This window comes from Lytechinus variegatus, chromosome 9 (genome assembly GCF_018143015.1).
Source record: "Lytechinus variegatus isolate NC3 chromosome 9, Lvar_3.0, whole genome shotgun sequence".
NCBI lineage: Eukaryota > Metazoa > Echinodermata > Echinoidea > Temnopleuroida > Toxopneustidae > Lytechinus > Lytechinus variegatus.
Genome location: NC_054748.1, coordinates 34,855,303 through 34,872,944, shown reverse-complemented (window position 1 = coordinate 34,872,944; position 17,642 = coordinate 34,855,303). Strand labels below are relative to the sequence as shown.

Sequence of the window (17,642 nt, the reverse complement as noted above, 5' to 3'; positions counted from 1 at the left end):
CTCTGTCATTATTTCTATTTTATTGACAGCCTTATTGGTGTACGTAACTTGCCCTATCATGAACAATTTATCTTTTTTTAAGCCCGGGGCGCACTTCTACTGACGAACGGATACCATGCGTGACCACAAAACACGTACAAAAAGATCTCTTTGTCAAGAAAGGGCACGTTACGTACGTAACGTAATAAGGTGTCAAAAACACTAAAATAAAGAGAAAAAATATATATATTTCGCTAAAAAACTACGTGTTTACGATCCAATTTGCGAGGGTATAAGGATGTAGGCCCTACTTTTTGCGCTGCCCCAATACTACGTGTTTAGGGTATCATTTGAACGAGATGTGTGGGGTAGTAACCAAATGAAAGTAAATATGGTAAAGGTAAAGCCGACGTCCGTTATCACGGTCAGTGACATAGCAATTGTTTAGGGGGGGGGGGTCAATTCAGGGAATACTTGTCAAGGGTACCGTTTTGTTTCCAATACTTGTTAAGGATAGGGTTTCACACGCCAATACTTGTTAAGGGGTGCTTTTCAGAACATGAAAAATACTTGTTTAGGGTGCTTTTTGAAACCCCATGGTCACGCGTGATATCCACTCGTCAATGGAAGTGGCGCCTGGGTTTTAACGTGTATTTTGGTCACGCATGGTATCCACTCGTCAATGGAAGTTGCCCCTGGGTTTTAACGTGTTTTTTGGTCACGCATGGTATCCACTCGTCAATGGAAGTCGGACCCCCCCGGATGCGTAGAGGAGAGCCACCACCTTTGAACGTTTAAGGGATGGTCCAGGCTGGAGATATTTATATCTCAATAAATAAAGTAAAATTCACAAAGCAAGATGCTGAAAATTTGATCAAAATAGGATAACAAATAAGGAAGTTATTTAATTTCAAAGATTTGCATTATTCCGGTGAAACACTTCTAGGCATGTCTTTTTGAATATTCATTATGTGGGCTGACGATGTCATATCCACTCTTGTTCTTTTGTATTTCATTGTATGAAATTAGGATTATTGAAAGTTTTTCGACCGAGAACTAAAACAATGGGATTGACAACTGATTAAGTGCATTTTATCATAATGGAGACAAATCAGTTATACATGTAAGAAAAAATGAAACAATTATGATTACATGTACATGAAATAACAGAAGAAAAAGGGAAGTGGGGATGTGACATCATCAGCCCACCTAATGAATATTCATGACGATGCGCATAACTGTTTTCACAAAATATTGAATTAATTTTAAAATTCAATAACTTCGTTATATATTTGTTATCCGATTTCGATGAAATTTTCAGCATATAGCTCTGTGAATTTTCCTCTATTCATTTAGTTATAAATGTTTTCGGCCTCGACCATCCCTACATGAACCCACTGCACAATTTGTATACGAACTGTTGGTGTAGTGGTCCGCATGCACTCCCCTCACCACTTTTTATATCGGGAGGAGGGACCTGCGGGACAAAGTGATTTAGTTCGCTTTTCGCCTCCAAGGCACAGGTGACGCCAAATAATGGTAATAATAGTAATAATACGAAAGTAGTATACGAAAGCAATACATACTGGGCGTTGCCTGTAATCCGAACGTAGTGATGATATTACAAATTGATTCAGAGGTTTAAGTCCTCGTCACGTCTTTCGGATGGTGACGTCATAGGTTAGTCCCAAACGTAAATGATCACATCTGATTGATATACATCTGAATAAGCTCAATTTTACACACACACACAGGTAAAAGGCGAGCTGTTTTCATATCTATATAGTGCTTCTCAGATCTCAGATCGCCGACCAGATCACAGTGATGATCTTTTGTATTTATGTATGGAGATATTGAATAGGTATTAAAATATCAACGGTATCGCATGCTGCGCATCGATGAAGATTAGTGTGCAAGAACAGACCCATGTTGTTAAATGTATATTCTATCAGTTTGAAGGGAAGAGTAAAAGAAATGAACAGATATCGTGTACTGAAGGTATATTATCCAAATAATGCCAACAACAAAGCTAACAAACCTGTGTTTTAACTTGCCTTTTCTTTAATCCTATACAAATTTCAAGGAGTCAATGAAGGGTATGATTTTATAGACTACACATTACCATACAAAACCCAGAGAGGTAATAATAATTATTGGGGGTCAAGGAAATTCTTTCGCAGCGTGACCAAAAGAATGGGAAAATGACGAGAATACATTATACCCTTTTCACGAACCCCTCTATACCCTTATGCAGGTACAGACCCGTTGGTTTTCGCAATTTGCATAAAGTGCATAATGCATACTCCAAAGCAGTGAGACTACTTTCACTATGTAATGTGGCTGGCTCTCTGTAATGTGAGTGCCCCCCGGTGCCCCCCGGGGGGGGGGTCATTCAGTGGAGGTAACATGCGACAATGGAGCAATGCGACTGTATTCACCCGCGGATTTTCATCTCGCCGGAATCATGTACAAAATGACGTCATTTAAACACGTTTACGATTGTGGTTCTGTTTATGCTTCCACAGAAAGCCTGATTCTGGTCAAACGACGTTTATAGTAAACGCACACTTTTGTGAGTTTACGATCGGCGTTTTGAAACAGCGTTTAAATGAAAGAAAGCATGGACGCAACTGCGTTTTGGACTAATCACGTTTGGAAACGCTGATTCTGGCTTGAAAAGTGGAAGCATAAACACTGCCATAGGGAGTTTGGCTTTTGGTCTTATCTGCAAATATGGTTTGGTTAAAGTGTCAAATATAAGTCTGTGCTTGCGGACTAACGCCTATTTTCGCAAATACTACGCAGACACTTCCTGGAACGTAGAAAACCTATTGTAAAATTCCCCCTTTTTTGCAGGAGTTTCTGCATTTATTGTAAAGTCAAAATACATTTACAATACATAAAACATAATCGTAGTATGACATGAAAGTACATTGTAATGTGACAAATTATAGTAGTGTCATAAGAAAATTTAGACATGAATATAATTAAAGGATAAGACAAAGTAATGAAAAACAAATGCAGTGGCAAACTATATAAGCAACAAAAAGTGCTTGAATAATAGCAGCCCTTCATGAAACGCAGCCTTTGTCGAAACTTGGTGTATCAAAACATTATTTTCGTCCTGGACTCTGGACAAACGATATTTAGGTGCCACGAGTCCAATAACAATAGAAAGGCAAAAAATATTCATTCGACCCAACCCATTCCACTTTTTATACGCCCGTCCTAGACGTATTATAGTATCACACCCGATGTCCGTCTGTCTGTCCTAACTTTTTCTTGTTTGTTTTTTTTTGTATTTATTTCCATATAAAAAGATAAAATATATACATGATCTATTTAACATAACATACAGATGGAGGATGGCCCATTTCAGCGGTATCAATAAGATACCACTGTTCTTCCATGGGGTCCTTAAAACATAAATACATGTATATAAAACAAATATACAAAATATACATAAAACTTAATCGAATGCATGAAAAGAATGAAAAATCACTACCCACCCCCCCCCAAAAAAAAGAAAAGAAAATGCAACAACAGGCAAATCATTATGGAAAACTGAGATACAATTGAATATTTGATTTAAATGACTGTATCGTTGAACTAGACGAAAAATGAATTGGTAATTTGTTATAAAGTGTAGCCCCCTATACAAAAATGTCCGTTTACAGCTGTTTGACTTTGGTTTTGGGAGACTGATGTGATTTTCTGTACGGAGAGAGTAAGGGTATGATTTTCTTGTAAACGCGATAACTTCAGTTTAATTTAACCTAGGCTTATATAATTTGATGTGTATGATAATAGCATGGATCCCGGGAAGCCTATTGATTTTGGGTCATAAGGTCAAAGGTCAAGTCGCCACCTTCACCTTCATTTTTCTTGCTTGACCAAGATCTCCATTTTCCGCGTTATAGGCGGGCGTTTTATTTGCCCGCCCCAGCGACACTCTTGTTATTATTTGATATTGCTGATTGGCAAAAGTGTATGAATATGATTGTCAATCCAACACTGATTATGGAGGGCAACTAATCGGAACTTCATCTGCCCACAATGGGAAGAAATATTGATGATTTTGGAGCTATTTTTGGCTGGCGGAAGAATTAGAGCTACTTTGCTGTTTTAGGTGATGAATTTGATCCTGTCTTCCTAAATGCCGATTCGTTTTTAAAACGAGCTGGCTAAGATACCCTTTTCTGGTCAGATATGGAATGTCAGATATACATCCTATCCACTGGTAGTAAACATTCGACCCTCTAATTTCAACTTAACTTTCTTAACAGTGCCATTTTTACACACAAGTTTATGGGAAACGTTTTACGCACGTGATCCCTTTACGACATCAAAAGCTATTTGCGAACTGCTTTGGAAATGTTAAAAATTGTGTTCGCAAATGCAAACGTACGCCGCATATTTTTTTCTCAGTTGATAAGTGATTTCTTAAGGGAGTCATGTGACCACGTGATCGCAAGCCTTGGCGAATCAAAAATAACTTCTGATTCGGCGACACCGTCATATCAAAAAGACCATTGCGAAGGTCATCAGACACTTTTGCAAACATGATTACACGAGCAACTGTTGACGGAAAAATTTAGATTCGCCGGGAGATTCGCAAATAAATTCTGAACAGGTTCGACCGTTTGCAACAAACGAACTTTCTTGCAACCTTGACAAACCTTCAGGAATTATTTTTTTGCTACTCTGATATTTGTTCATATTTGTATATCATAGGACTCATCATGTTCATGCGAGGCCTGTTTGTATTCTGGAGCACAGCATCATTCGGTAAGGATATTTTATGCCAGAGGCTGTTATAACATTGCTCGTTATTGTTTTAATAATTGGAATGGAAAGAAGAACATGAAGAAAGTGTTGAAGAAGTACACTGTAAAAACTCTGGTGTTGATTTAACACCAGCCTGAAATCTATATATGTCCCCACCAGAGAAGTGTTGAAACAACACCAGTTTGGAATCAAACCGATGCTGTTTTAATACTAATTGGTGTGGTATGAACACCTTTCTGGTGTTAGACCAAAACGAAACTGGTGTTGTTTAACACTTCTCTGGTGTGGACATATATAGATTCCTGACATGTAAATAAACACCGGAGTTTTTGCAGTGTAGAAGAAAGAGAAAAGAAGAAGAAAAAGGAGGAGAAGAAGGGGAGGGGGGGGGAGGAAGAGTGAGAGGAATAAGATAATCACCATTAGTATTATCAGGTACTATCAAATTTGTCTTCAAATTAGTGTTGATGCCAATTAAGTCAGCATTTTCTAATGATAAAAAATGAACAGCAAACGTAAATAACTAGAAGAGCAAAACTGGGGATATTTATAATATTGACTGGTCTTGAGGGGAACATCAAATATATTGCCAGCAATATAATTATATTGGCCCGAGTCTTTAGAAGAGGGCAATATGGGTCTTTTAAGGGCATTATATTCAATCTCCGAAAGAAGAGCCTGTCAATATATATATTTTTTATTTTCCAAATAAGGTATCTAGAGCAAATGTCATGATAATGGTGATATTTCTTTTAAGAATAAAGTAGGGTCTAGGCTCTGCACTTTGCCATTATGACGTTTTATAGAATGGATGAGAAAATCACTGCAATAGGATTGTTTGAGAGCTATGAAAGAATTTTACTGGGCTGCATGAACGATACCGATAATCAAAACGATATCCATTGTAAGCAATCTATCGCCCCAAAAGGTTATAAGTTAATTATAGGTTGTTAAAGAAATTAGAGAAGATTGATTCTAATTTAACATTTGAAATTCATATATATTCCTTTTCTTACCGTGTTAGAAGTTTTATGCGTAAACTTGAAACAATAATGTTAATGATGTTTATGTTATATTTATTTTTACATGTGATATGAGGAAAAAATAAAAAATGCAAAAGGTCATTTTTTAGCAGGGGTCATTTTGAAATTACATAGATTGAATGATAAGTAGGGGCTCAAGCTCTCGCAGTACCAAGTGTATGTACACTGTAAAACTGCGGTGTTAAAACTGACACCAATTGGTGTTTAATAGAGGACCACACCCTGAGGTGTTAAAATTACACCCTAGAGATTAAACATAACACCAAAGAGTGTAAATGTAACAACAAAAGGTGTTGTAATAACACCTATAGCTGTAAAACTAACACCATCAATTTAACACCGTTGTAAAATAACTGGAGTGGTCCTCTATGTAAACCAGTTAACACCACAGTTTTTGCTGTGTATGCAGAAGAGCGTGCCAAACAACACGGGATGTATGTGTGTTTGGGGGTGGAGGATTTAAGGGAGGGCTTGGTTAGTGGTGGAGTGCATTATGTATATGACTGGGTGTGTGGGTAGATACCTGTTTGAGTAAAAAAAAATCAGCAACAAAATTGAATTGTTCTCGTTAGCCCTGTCGCTAGCATTAATATGTCATTGAGAAAGGCGAGAAAGATGAGATTTATTACTCCCTTATAATTCTGTATGCATTGTGACGTACCAATAAATTGTAATTTCATTTCATTAAATGTAAAAAGAATAAGGGAAGAAGCAAAAAGGTGAAAAAATGAAAAAAATTGAATGCGGATATTATTTCGTTACAAGAGACATTTAGTACAGGAGATATTAAGGAAAAAAATGGAAACATTTTTGGAATCGAAACGTAGAGTTTAATCACGGCACAAGTCATAGTAAATGGGGTTATGATATTATTAGATTCAAAATTAGATGTCAATGTTACAAAAACAGTCAAGGATGAAGGTGGTAGATTTATTGTTTTAAATTGCATTATGCAAGGGTTTATTAAATTCAATCATCGCGAAATATATTTTCCGGTTTGAGGGAAACACTTGAACGAAAAGTTATATGAGATAAACGAAAACAACCATCCAGTTATAATAGGAGGTGAATTTAATATTATTAGGAATATAAACTTATTTTGTTTACTACTTCCCATATAATATGGGAAGTAGTTAGCAAAATATAAACACCCACTGTAATGTCCTGTTTGATCCATTCTTAGACCAACATGAATTGATAGATATATGGAGGGAAAGAAATGTTAATAAAATACAATACTTACAGGCAAAAAAGCGTTTATGCAAAGCAGGTTGGATTATTTGTTTGTGTCTGAAAATATAGACGAAGTTGTGTGTAAATGTCAATAATACCTTTTGTGGCACCAGACCATTCGGCAATCCAAATGCATTGTTATAATTATGCCATGTAAAATTCAAAGGTTCTTACTGGAAATTTATTAGCAGCCTATGCAATGATGAAGAATATAAAAAAGAATGGCAGAATAGATTTTAGGATTAAAAGAAGAGTTAGAAAGAGAAGTTGAAGATAAAACTGTGAAGTTTTGAAAATGGAAATTAGCAAAATTACTCAGAAGTATTCTAAATATTAGGCAAAGCTATGGAAACAAAAATTGATATTTTGGATAAAAAAAATTATCTTTGGAAAAGGAGTTATTAGAAAAGGTCGATGACGGTGAGTTAGAATTGCTAGAGATCAAAAGGAACCAGTTAAATGGAATTTATGATTATGTTAATGAGGGTGTTAAAGTGAGATCCAGGGTATCATTTTATGATGTGGGAAGAGGGATCCCAGATATTTTACACAGCTGATGCAATCAAGCAAACGGAAAACAGTGATAAGCAAATTACAGATAGAAGGAAAAGTCAGTTTTGATCAAAAGAAATAACTAAAGATATACAAAGATTCTATAGTGGATTATATTCTAAATCAATATAAATGATTTCTGATGGCTTTGATGATACTTTTTTAAAAGACCCAAATTAGAGCCAGCTTCAAAGGAAATTTGTGAAGGGACAATTACTCAACGTGAGTGTCTAGAAGTATTGAAACAAATGCAACTCAATAAAGCATCTGGAAAAATGGTCTCAATGTTGAATTCTATTTAATATTTTGGCAATTAGTAGGAGATAATATGGTTGATGCTTTGAATGAGGCTAAGTCTAAAGGAAAACTTTCATCTCAGAATGAAACTGTTATTATTGTTTGCCAAAGAAGGGAAAGATCCAGTGTTAATGAAAAATATAGGCCAATTTCATTATTAAATGTCGATCACAAAATCTTAACTAAAGTACTATCAAATAGAATTAAAAAGGTATTACATGAAAATTTATCGTCCTAGTTGGTTATATAAAGGATAGAAACATTGGAGATGCAATTAGATTGATAGACGATATGATTTACTATACAGGGCAAAGCAATGGACCTGGTTGCTTAATGGCAATAGATTTTGAAAAAGCGTTTGATTCTGTCTCGCACATTTTTTTTTTGCAAAACGTTTTACGTTCCTATGGCTTCTGATCCTCATGTCGCAGCTCGATTAAAACATTTTATAAAAATGCCTTGAGCTGCGTCTTCAATGGGGGTATATCGACAGGATATTTTAGTGTTGAAAGAGGTGTGAGACAGGGGATCCACTCTATCCTTATTTATTTATACTTTGTATCGAGGTCCTTGCTAGTACCATTCGTAAAGATAAATCCATCCACGGAATCAGTTTTGATAAAGTAGAAGTCAAACAAGCGCTCTACGCGGATGATGACACCTCTTGTGGGAGACTCCAAATCTATATAGAATCGGAAAAACAATATTTGGAGATTTTGCTAATATTTCAGGCTTAAAATTGAATAAAGATAAAACAATTACATTAGCGTTGGGTCCTCTTTCCCCAAAATACACTGAAGTTTCATTTGGTAAATTAGTTGAAACTGTCAAAAATATTTTCATTAGATGTGGAAATTTAGGAAAATATTAATTACAAAGGGCTGTATTCTGATAGCAGGTTTAAAGTTGTCTAGGTTTAAGTATGGAAAGCCAAAAGTATCAAAAGTTTTATTAAGTTGTATGTTTTTAATGTTCACTGTGCTCTTTCCTGATTCATCGATGGTGAAGACAATCATCTATTCATACTTATGAATTATGAATGATTTGAGAGCCAAATGACATGAATGAGCTGAAGAATCATATCTCTATACTGTTAGTGATTTATGTAACAATTTGCTATCCACTAGTTTGAACCTGAAGTTTAATTTAAACCTGCTACATGTATCAGAATACGGGCCAAAGAGTTTTAAAGTAAAAAAAATAATATGGTGGAAGCAAATAAATCTCACCCTGATGGGCAAAATACAACTTCTGAAAACATTTGCACTTTCTAAAATAAATCACGTGTCTTCAATTTTAACAGGACCAATATGGGTGTTTGATCGTTAATGTTTGATTTCGTATGGAATGGTAAAGGATAAGGTAAAGAGAAACGTAATAAAGGTCACCCACAGTGTTTACATGTGATCGGCTTTTGGTTCTCCTTGCACAGCGTTTACAAAGCTCGCGGTGCAGAATCACGTGTCAAAAACCTGAAATGATACGCACACCATAGAGTTATATAAACCTAAACTTTGGTGGTGCAAAATTGCCAATTCTGAACCGAGAGCCGATGCAAGTTAATCGCGTTTACACGCTATGAAAAAGCCGATCCAAAAGCCGATCACATGTAAACACGGTAAATAAAGTCAACGCTGGTCCGGGCGCTGGATAAGCGTCCCCAATGCGCGATCTTATAATTGCAAGTATGTCATAATGGTTAAGTGAAATAAATATCTAAATTTTCATGATTTTTGCTCTATATGTCTGAAAAAGATGATAAAAAAAATACAAACTGGCTCTTCTTTCGGAGAACTTCTTATATATTGCCCTTAAAAGAACCTTGTTGCCCTCGTCTAAAAAGACTCGGGGCAATAATTTTTATAATTCTTTTGTAGGCAATACTTTTTCCCCTCGAGTTCAGTCAATATTATATCAGTATATCATTATTCTATGCGATGACTATCTAGAATAGCGAACAGAGAATATTTTCAAGGTTCCATACTCGGGAACATATAGAAAGGGCGAGAAAGCCATATCTTTTAGAGAAAGAAAAAAAAAACAGAGAAAGAGATCATGGGGATAGGTAAATGAATAAAAATGAATACGAGCCCAACTCATTGATTTGAACAAATAGAGAAACACCGGATAAACAAAGAAAAAAAAACAGAGAAAGAGATCATGGGGATAGATAAATGAATAAAAATGAATACGAGCCCAACTCATTGATTTGAACAAATAGAGAAACATCGTAAACAAAGAAAAAAAAACAGAGAAAGAGATCATGGGGATAGATAAAATGAATAAAAATGAATACGAGCCCAACTCATTGATTTGAACAAATAGAGAAACATCGGATAAGCAAAACACTGCCATTTTAATCGAGTAAGGTTATGACTTATTTTGAGGTTAGATAACCATCTTCATGATCTTCGGTTCATGATTACACAAAGGGCTAAGATTGTTTCGTCTTCAAATTTTAATCAACGACAACATCAACAAATCACTCAAGCACCTCGCGCTGCTATTCGTATTTAGGGCTTGTTTTCTAAAAAAGAAAATGCTTTAACATTGGTCTTGAGAACTACACACTCCTTCCAAAAGACACAGGAAAATGCAAATGAATATTTTCTGCCCCTGTGTCTAAATTGGTGATGAAGTCAAAACCCGCCCTCTCACACGGTAAAAAAAAAAAATCGTAATTTGAATGATGATTCCAGTAAGGCTAATGAATAATTTATAGCATGTGTGAAACAAAACAAAAATCACGATCGCTATCACAATCACGAATTCAAATTCTACTCCGGAGGTGAATTCCAGTTAAGTTTCACTCAAATTACGGTACGAATTTTACGTGTGAAAGGCTTGACCTCCAAAGCATTTTTTGGGCCGGGGCGGAGATTATATTCGTGTCCTTTCAAGCACTTCCGTAGATAATACAATCATGACAATAGACCAGTTCGTAGTTACTTCATGGACAATTTTGGTCAAATGACCTTTCATTTCTTTCATTTCAAAGCAAGATATTACGTAAGCTTGCCTTACATAGCAGGATGAATAAATTTAATAGACCAGGTGACTAGAATAGCACACCAATGAACACTTTATGAAGGTATTTGGTGCATTCCTATTTTGAAAGGATATCATAGCATGTTGCACAATGTACTTGGCAAACTGTGAAATACCAGTCGTTCGTGGACGCATTGTTGCTTTTTGTGGATGTAAATGAAAACCACTATTCAAAAGAATATATGAATAATCAAGACATCAAACTTGGTGCTTATCTGATTAGATTTTAAACCACCATGTCACTTTAGTACAAATGACCTTCCTCTGATCATGCGTAGAATCTTTTGATCATGCGCAGAAAGGAACTACGAACTGGCTTACTTTCATGCACTCATTTGTATCGATGCAGTTATCGACTTCAAATCACAGTTTTCGAGTGAGCGTGTGAAAGGCCCGCTGATTCTAAAGACGAATTGCAATCATTAATACAATGATGATTCAAGATTCACGTGTGAAAAGACCCTTAGACAAGCTTAAACTTAATGCGTTTTACGTTAAAGTCTCGACACTAATTTTGATTACATGTTAGGTTAACCCCGAAGAATGTCCATTCTTCTGCAAAGATTGAGTAAAATAGTTTCGGGTTTCAATTGCATTCAAAGCCTCAATCGTTTCGTCGACTAAAACCGAAAAGCCGGTTACATGCTGTTCGGATGGCTTCAGTCTGGATTACACCTTATCAACTTTCCACGAATGTAAGAACAAACTCCATCCCAATGGAAGCATGGTGCAAACGATTCCAAAGCTCATCCCCTACACAATGTTTAATAAAGGGGTTGCTTGCCAGAGAAGGGATAGGTCTAGAGCAACGGGGAAAACACCTGGACACAGAGTTTGTAGTCTCCCCGGTAAGTATATCGTCCCTTTCATTTTGACAGTACTTCGGGAATGGGGGGGGGGGACCAATGACGTTTAAAAATAACCAGGGAAAAATCACTCATTCAATGAACAAGGTTATGATATAACCTTGTTCTCACTTATATCTCCATGTGTGGCAAAATAAGGGTGGCAATGTTTGGCTTAATTTCTCTTTTTCTTTGGGGCAAATGCTTGATTTTTTTACACTGACAGTTTCCATTACACCTATTATTCATACAACTTGACTATTACTTAAATTTGATTCTTTAAATTATTTTTTTCTTAATTAAAAATAGAGATAACAAAATGACAATTTTCTTGCCATATTACTTTCCACCACTAGAGGGCGTACAAAAAATGCCCAAAAGTTGCTCTGGTGAATACAAAAATTATTCCCAAGTTATTAATGAAAAATAAATTGCAACTGTATGGAAATCAGTAATTTTGGTCACAAAAGTGATATTTTAATGATTTTTTAAATTGTGTGCTCTGTACAACATTGGCATACCATAGTCCTACCTGTAGATTCCCCACAGGCAGGGTGGTAGCAGTGAACAAGTGGAAAAATAAACATGTAATTGAGCACTGTCAGTAACTGTCATTTTTATACAGTCATGATCTACATACAGGGTGCTCAAAAGTTCGTGTCCTTTGTGTTTTTGTTTTATATACTTTACATCGCTTGATATCTTGTAATTATTTTGAGTTCGTGAAACCTTTATGTCGATTTTTTGTGTCCATTTTTATTAACTTCGTTGGAGCCAAATGCATTACCTCGCCAAGATAGTTTGCTATAAAAAAAGTTATTTCTTATCATCATTATTGTTAAAGATAATGCATCTACATTTAATTTGTCCATTTTTTCTACGGCACTTGGAGTTATCAAGGATAGATTGGTCGGCCTATCATCATTTGAAAGTTATTGATGATTATTTTTTTTATAGATGCATTAAGATGCACTCTCATTTTTTTTATAGACGCGTTAGCGCGTTTGTTATTGCATCAGCATTGTACTTGATGCTTGGCGACGCTTTTTTTTTTATAACAAAATACTTATCTCGTTTTTTGTTGCATCATCATTGTTCTTAATACGTTATTTTGGCGACGCTTTTTTTTTATAACAAAATACTTTTTCTGTTATAACAAAATACTTATCTCGTTTTTTGTTGCATCATCATTGTTCTTTATGCGTTATTTTGGCGACGCTTTTTTTTCATAACAAAATACTTTTTTTCCTAAACTTAAACCCGAGTTCAGAATACGCTGGCTTTTAAATTCAGCGTTTCATTGCATGAAAATGACTTTTGCGTTAACTTTGCAATGTGAAGGTGACGTACATTAAATCCTTGATTTTGATTGGCTGTAGTGTTGAGCATCGTTTTCCAAAGCCTTCATCAGATGTGAGATCCTAATCATCTTATGATATTATGCCCGTCTGGACTAGTCTGCAGGCACAGACCCTGATGGGAACTTTGATCAGCAAGTGTGTTTCCACGCAAAGACTAGCACCCCGGACTAGCACATACAAAACTTGCCGTTTCAATTCCTTCAGTACACAAGGCATGAGTAGGCTGCACATTTAGACCCTTAACTCTAGTAAAGGGTTTGCATAGCAGAGACTAGTCTGGACAGAGATACTTCGACCTTCCTCCGTTCAAGTTAGATCCGACTGTCGGCTCTGGAGGTAGTAGAATATCATAGCTTCATGCACACAGCAACAATGGTTATCATAATAGTATCTTTATAAGGGTACCAATATATGTTTGGTCAGATATCATCCGAATCACCGAATGTAATATCATGAACTACAAAAATTGTCTACATGATGGGAACTTGCAATAAAATGTCTAATTTCTTTCTCTTTTAAATATTCAGATTGTCATAATAATATTTGTCAAGGCGGCTGGTGTGAAGAGACTATGACTGCCTTCAAATGTCACTGCTATGACGGATATGAAGGGAAACTCTGCGACCAACGTGAGCCCCCGAATGTTTATATGCCAAAAATCTAAAACCAATTTGAATTTGAATAGAAATCTCATAAGAGAGAGGAATTTGGTAGAATTTGTGTTATCAAAGTTACAAGATTTTTTTTTCGTAACAAATTTACTCAAAATTAAAAAAGAATCGTTATTGAATGAAAATACAAACAGATGCCTCTCTGAACGACGAGGAATCTACAATTGTACAGGAACTTTCAATGTGTTATGTTCGCTCAAAGGAAATGAGGATTCAACAATAAAACTAATAATATTGATAAAAAATATTATGGTTATATCAGTAATAGTAATGATTGTGTTAGTGATGACGACGAAGATGATAATAATGATGGTGATGATAATAATGATGATGATGATGATGATAATAATGATGATGATGGTGGTGATGATGATAATGATGGTGGTGATGATGATGATGATGGTGATGACGATGGTGATGATAATGATCAAGTTGATAATGATCAAGATGATAATGATAATGCCTGTGGTGATGATAATGGTGAATATGGTGATGATGGTGATAACGGTGGTGATGATGATGATGGTGGTGGTAATGATGGTGATGATGATATTGATGGAAATGATGGTTATGGTGGTGATGATGGTGGAACTAATTATGATAATGATCAAGTTGATAATGATCAAGATAATAATGATAATACTTGTGGTGATGATAATAGTGAATATGGTGGTGGTGATAACGGTGATGATGACGGTGATGATGCTGCTTCTAACGAAAATTGCGGTGGTGATGGTAATGATGATGGTGGTGGCGGTGATGACAAAATTATGCACACAGTAGCTAATGAGTCGCGTCTCTTTGTAGTTACCATGACAACATGCGTTATGTTTTTTTTTTAGAATCAACTTCTAAACAAAACATCACAGCGATCGATTCAAACAAAACCACCTCATCTCCTACAACTATGCCGCTAGAGAATGGTAAGAAAATTGAATTTCCCGCTCTCTCTTTCCCTCTCACTGATTTATTCATTTATTTTGTTGTCACGATGTCCAAAAGGTCTAGTACAAGAAAATCAAATGCATAGTCTACAGTGCGTTTAAAAAAGTTTACACTTAGACATAATCCTGTAAAATTATATATTAGTAATATCCTGAACCCTTTCCACGTTTAAACTTTGATACATATCTCTAAACAAATGACGATATAACTGTCGAAAAATCTTTCCGCTAGAGTGAGCACTACTTGCTTTTGAAAAGTGATTTGCGCAGAACTTGGAAATAGTTATATGACTAAAAGTAAATGCAAATCTCGAAGAATACATGGAATTCAGGTAGGAAGATTGATTGGGAGATATCTTTTACCCTTTTAACTCGTTTCCGTGCCCAAAGCACTTCATAGAGCACTATTGTGCCCATTGGCGGCGGAAACCAAAAATTTAAGGAGGGGACAACCCAAAAAAAAATTTGACAAGCAAAAAAAAAAAAAGGTTCTCAACTACAAATTTAGGGGGGACCGTCCCCCCTCCTCAAATTTGAGGAGGGGGGAGACACGTCCCCCCGTCCCCCCCGCTTCCGCCGCCTATGATCATTGTGCCCCTCCCTTCCCCACACACCAAGGCCATCTTAATGATATGTTCTTTACATGGAGCTATGATTCACACGAAACGTTTTAGGCTTGATATTCGTTTTCTTAATCATTGTCAAGTTTGGAAGTGTGTAAAAACAAGTATTAAATTAAAAAAAAGGACTAAATAAAAACTGAAATAAAAACTTGGTGAAAGAATGCTGGAGATGTCTCAAATAATTTTTTTTACATTGAGTTATGTCCTCAGATCAAAATGGCTAAAGGTTATACATTCGTACAGTTAAAATGTTAATTTTGGCGGCAAAGTTATTACAAAATTTTAATTTTGCTAAAGATGCTAAATAAATGTATGAGAAATGTACCTCACAGTCCGTTTGTTTTTGTCTTATTTCCTTGACACAGCGTGAAAATTAGCATTTCTGCGCAAACCTATTTCTGCGAGCTTTACAAAAATGAACAGTGCTCACTCAAGTGTAATACTTTGTCAAAATTTTTACTTTCATTTGATAGATGAGACCCTAACCTAATAATATGTGTGAGAAAATTATTCACACGTTGTATATTTTTCAATTCCTCGGACTTTTTCTAAGTGTAAACTTTTTATTGATACGCGCTGTATATCTACATACAGGGGCGTCGATCCATGTTTTGGATTGGAAGGGGCAAAGTGTGAACAATTTATTGGTCATTTTGTTTCTGACCTTGGGGTTGATTTAAATTCTGGTGATTGGTCTAAAGTTTTGGATTAGTTATCGGTAGCCAATCATGACACAACCTCTAACATAAACATTCAACAGCTCATTTCAAATCCATATCATTCCTAGTTGTCTTGGAATAATAAATAAGAGACACCTCCATCATCAACATGGTCAAAGAATAAGGAGAGCACAGTAAACATGAGAAACATACAATGTAAATATAATTTTCACGTCTTTTTGTAGACAGGTGCATAGCCGTTCAGAGTGACAAAGAATGCAAATAGTATTTCCATTTTTAAAGTTCTGAATGTGGGATGAAAGAGCACTGTTAATAAGCCAGTTCGTAGTTCCTTTCTGCGCATGATCAAAAGATTCTACGCATGATCAGAGGAAGGTCATTTGTACTAAAGTGACATGGTGGTTTAAAATCTAATGAGATAAGCACCAACTTTGATGTCTTGATTATTCATATATTCTTTTGAACTGTGGTTTTCATTTACATCCACAAAAAACAACAATGCGTCCACGAACGACTTGTATTTCACAGTTTGCCAAGTACATTGTGCAACATGCTATGATATGCATTCGAAGAAGGAATGCAACAAATACCTTCATAAAGTGTTTATTGGTGTGCTATTCTAGTCACCTGGTCTATTCAATTTCTTCATCCTGCTATGTAAGGCAAGCTTACGTAATATCCTGCTTTGAAATCTGCCTATCATAATGAAAGATATGAAATGTCATTTGACCAAATTGTCCATGAAGTAACTACAAACTGGTCTATTACTTGCATTTCTCGCGGCCATACATGTGTGACATGGCCGTGGATCGAACCACGGGCTTTTATGTGCTTGGGTACAGTAGCGTACCTACGATTTTCCACAGGGGGGAGCAAATTCGTCCGCCCAAAAATCTGTCAAGCGAAAAAAAACAGAGGTACGCTTGTGCATAGGGAGGTCCATAGACCACTCAGCTGCAGCATCTCAAGTTAACTGATTTAACTTTTTTTGGCTTCCCATAATTTTAGTGTGTGGACGTGGGGGCGCCGTTATAAGATACATAAAATAAATTGTTGTTTGTTTCATTTTAGGTCCATGTTCGTATAAGTCGTGGAAACTTCACCAAGGAAGTTGCTACCAATATTTTGGCAATGAACTCAATTTTCTCGAGGCTTTGTTCTTCTGTCGGAGTTTAACTAATAAGCAATCGTGTCCGATAGACTTGGTCTCTATTCATAGTCGGGAAGAGAATGGATTCGCTGCTGAATTTTGTTATAATAATGTGAGTGTTAAGTTAAGGGGTACTCTCGGCTGACAACAATATGATTTGAACAGATGAAGTAAAATCAGGTATAAAATAAAACATCAAAATCAGACCATGAAAAACATTTTGAATTCTTGCATTATTTTCGTGAAACAGTTCTATGACCATGAATGCCTTTTGTATTACTTTTTTTTCAGATTTGTACAGCAAAAAAGATGATTTATGCCCACGATATTCACTAAAACTCGTTTCAAGGGAGACTAACCATACACATATTTATATGAACTACACTGCAAAAACTCGGGTGTTGATTTAAAACCAGCCCGGAATCTAT

General features: G+C 35.9%; 1 protein-coding gene across 1 annotated transcript; it reads left to right on the top strand.

The window, feature by feature from the left end:
* Nucleotides 1–11,664: 11,664 nt before the first annotated feature.
* Nucleotides 11,665–17,359, top strand: LOC121421998 (versican core protein-like). Its single transcript, XM_041616801.1, has 4 exons — nucleotides 11,665–11,788; nucleotides 13,674–13,775; nucleotides 14,660–14,740; nucleotides 17,136–17,359. Exons 1-4 carry the CDS (start codon nucleotides 11,665–11,667, stop codon nucleotides 17,357–17,359), a joined length of 531 nt encoding a protein of 176 aa, XP_041472735.1.
* The last annotated feature ends 283 nt before the right edge of the window (nucleotides 17,360–17,642 follow it).

What these genes read in the sequence shown, in the direction of transcription:
- LOC121421998 (XM_041616801.1), top strand. Translation starts at nt 11,665, where the DNA reads ATGGTGCAAACGATTCCAAAGCTCATCCCCTACACAATGTTTAATAAA. An exon ending in CAGAGTTTGTAGTCTCCCCG is followed by an intron (nt 11,789 to 13,673) that starts GTAAGTATATCG and finishes TTAAATATTCAG; the next exon opens with ATTGTCATAATAATATTTGT. An exon ending in AACTATGCCGCTAGAGAATG is followed by an intron (nt 14,741 to 17,135) that starts GTAAGAAAATTG and finishes GTTTCATTTTAG; the next exon opens with GTCCATGTTCGTATAAGTCG.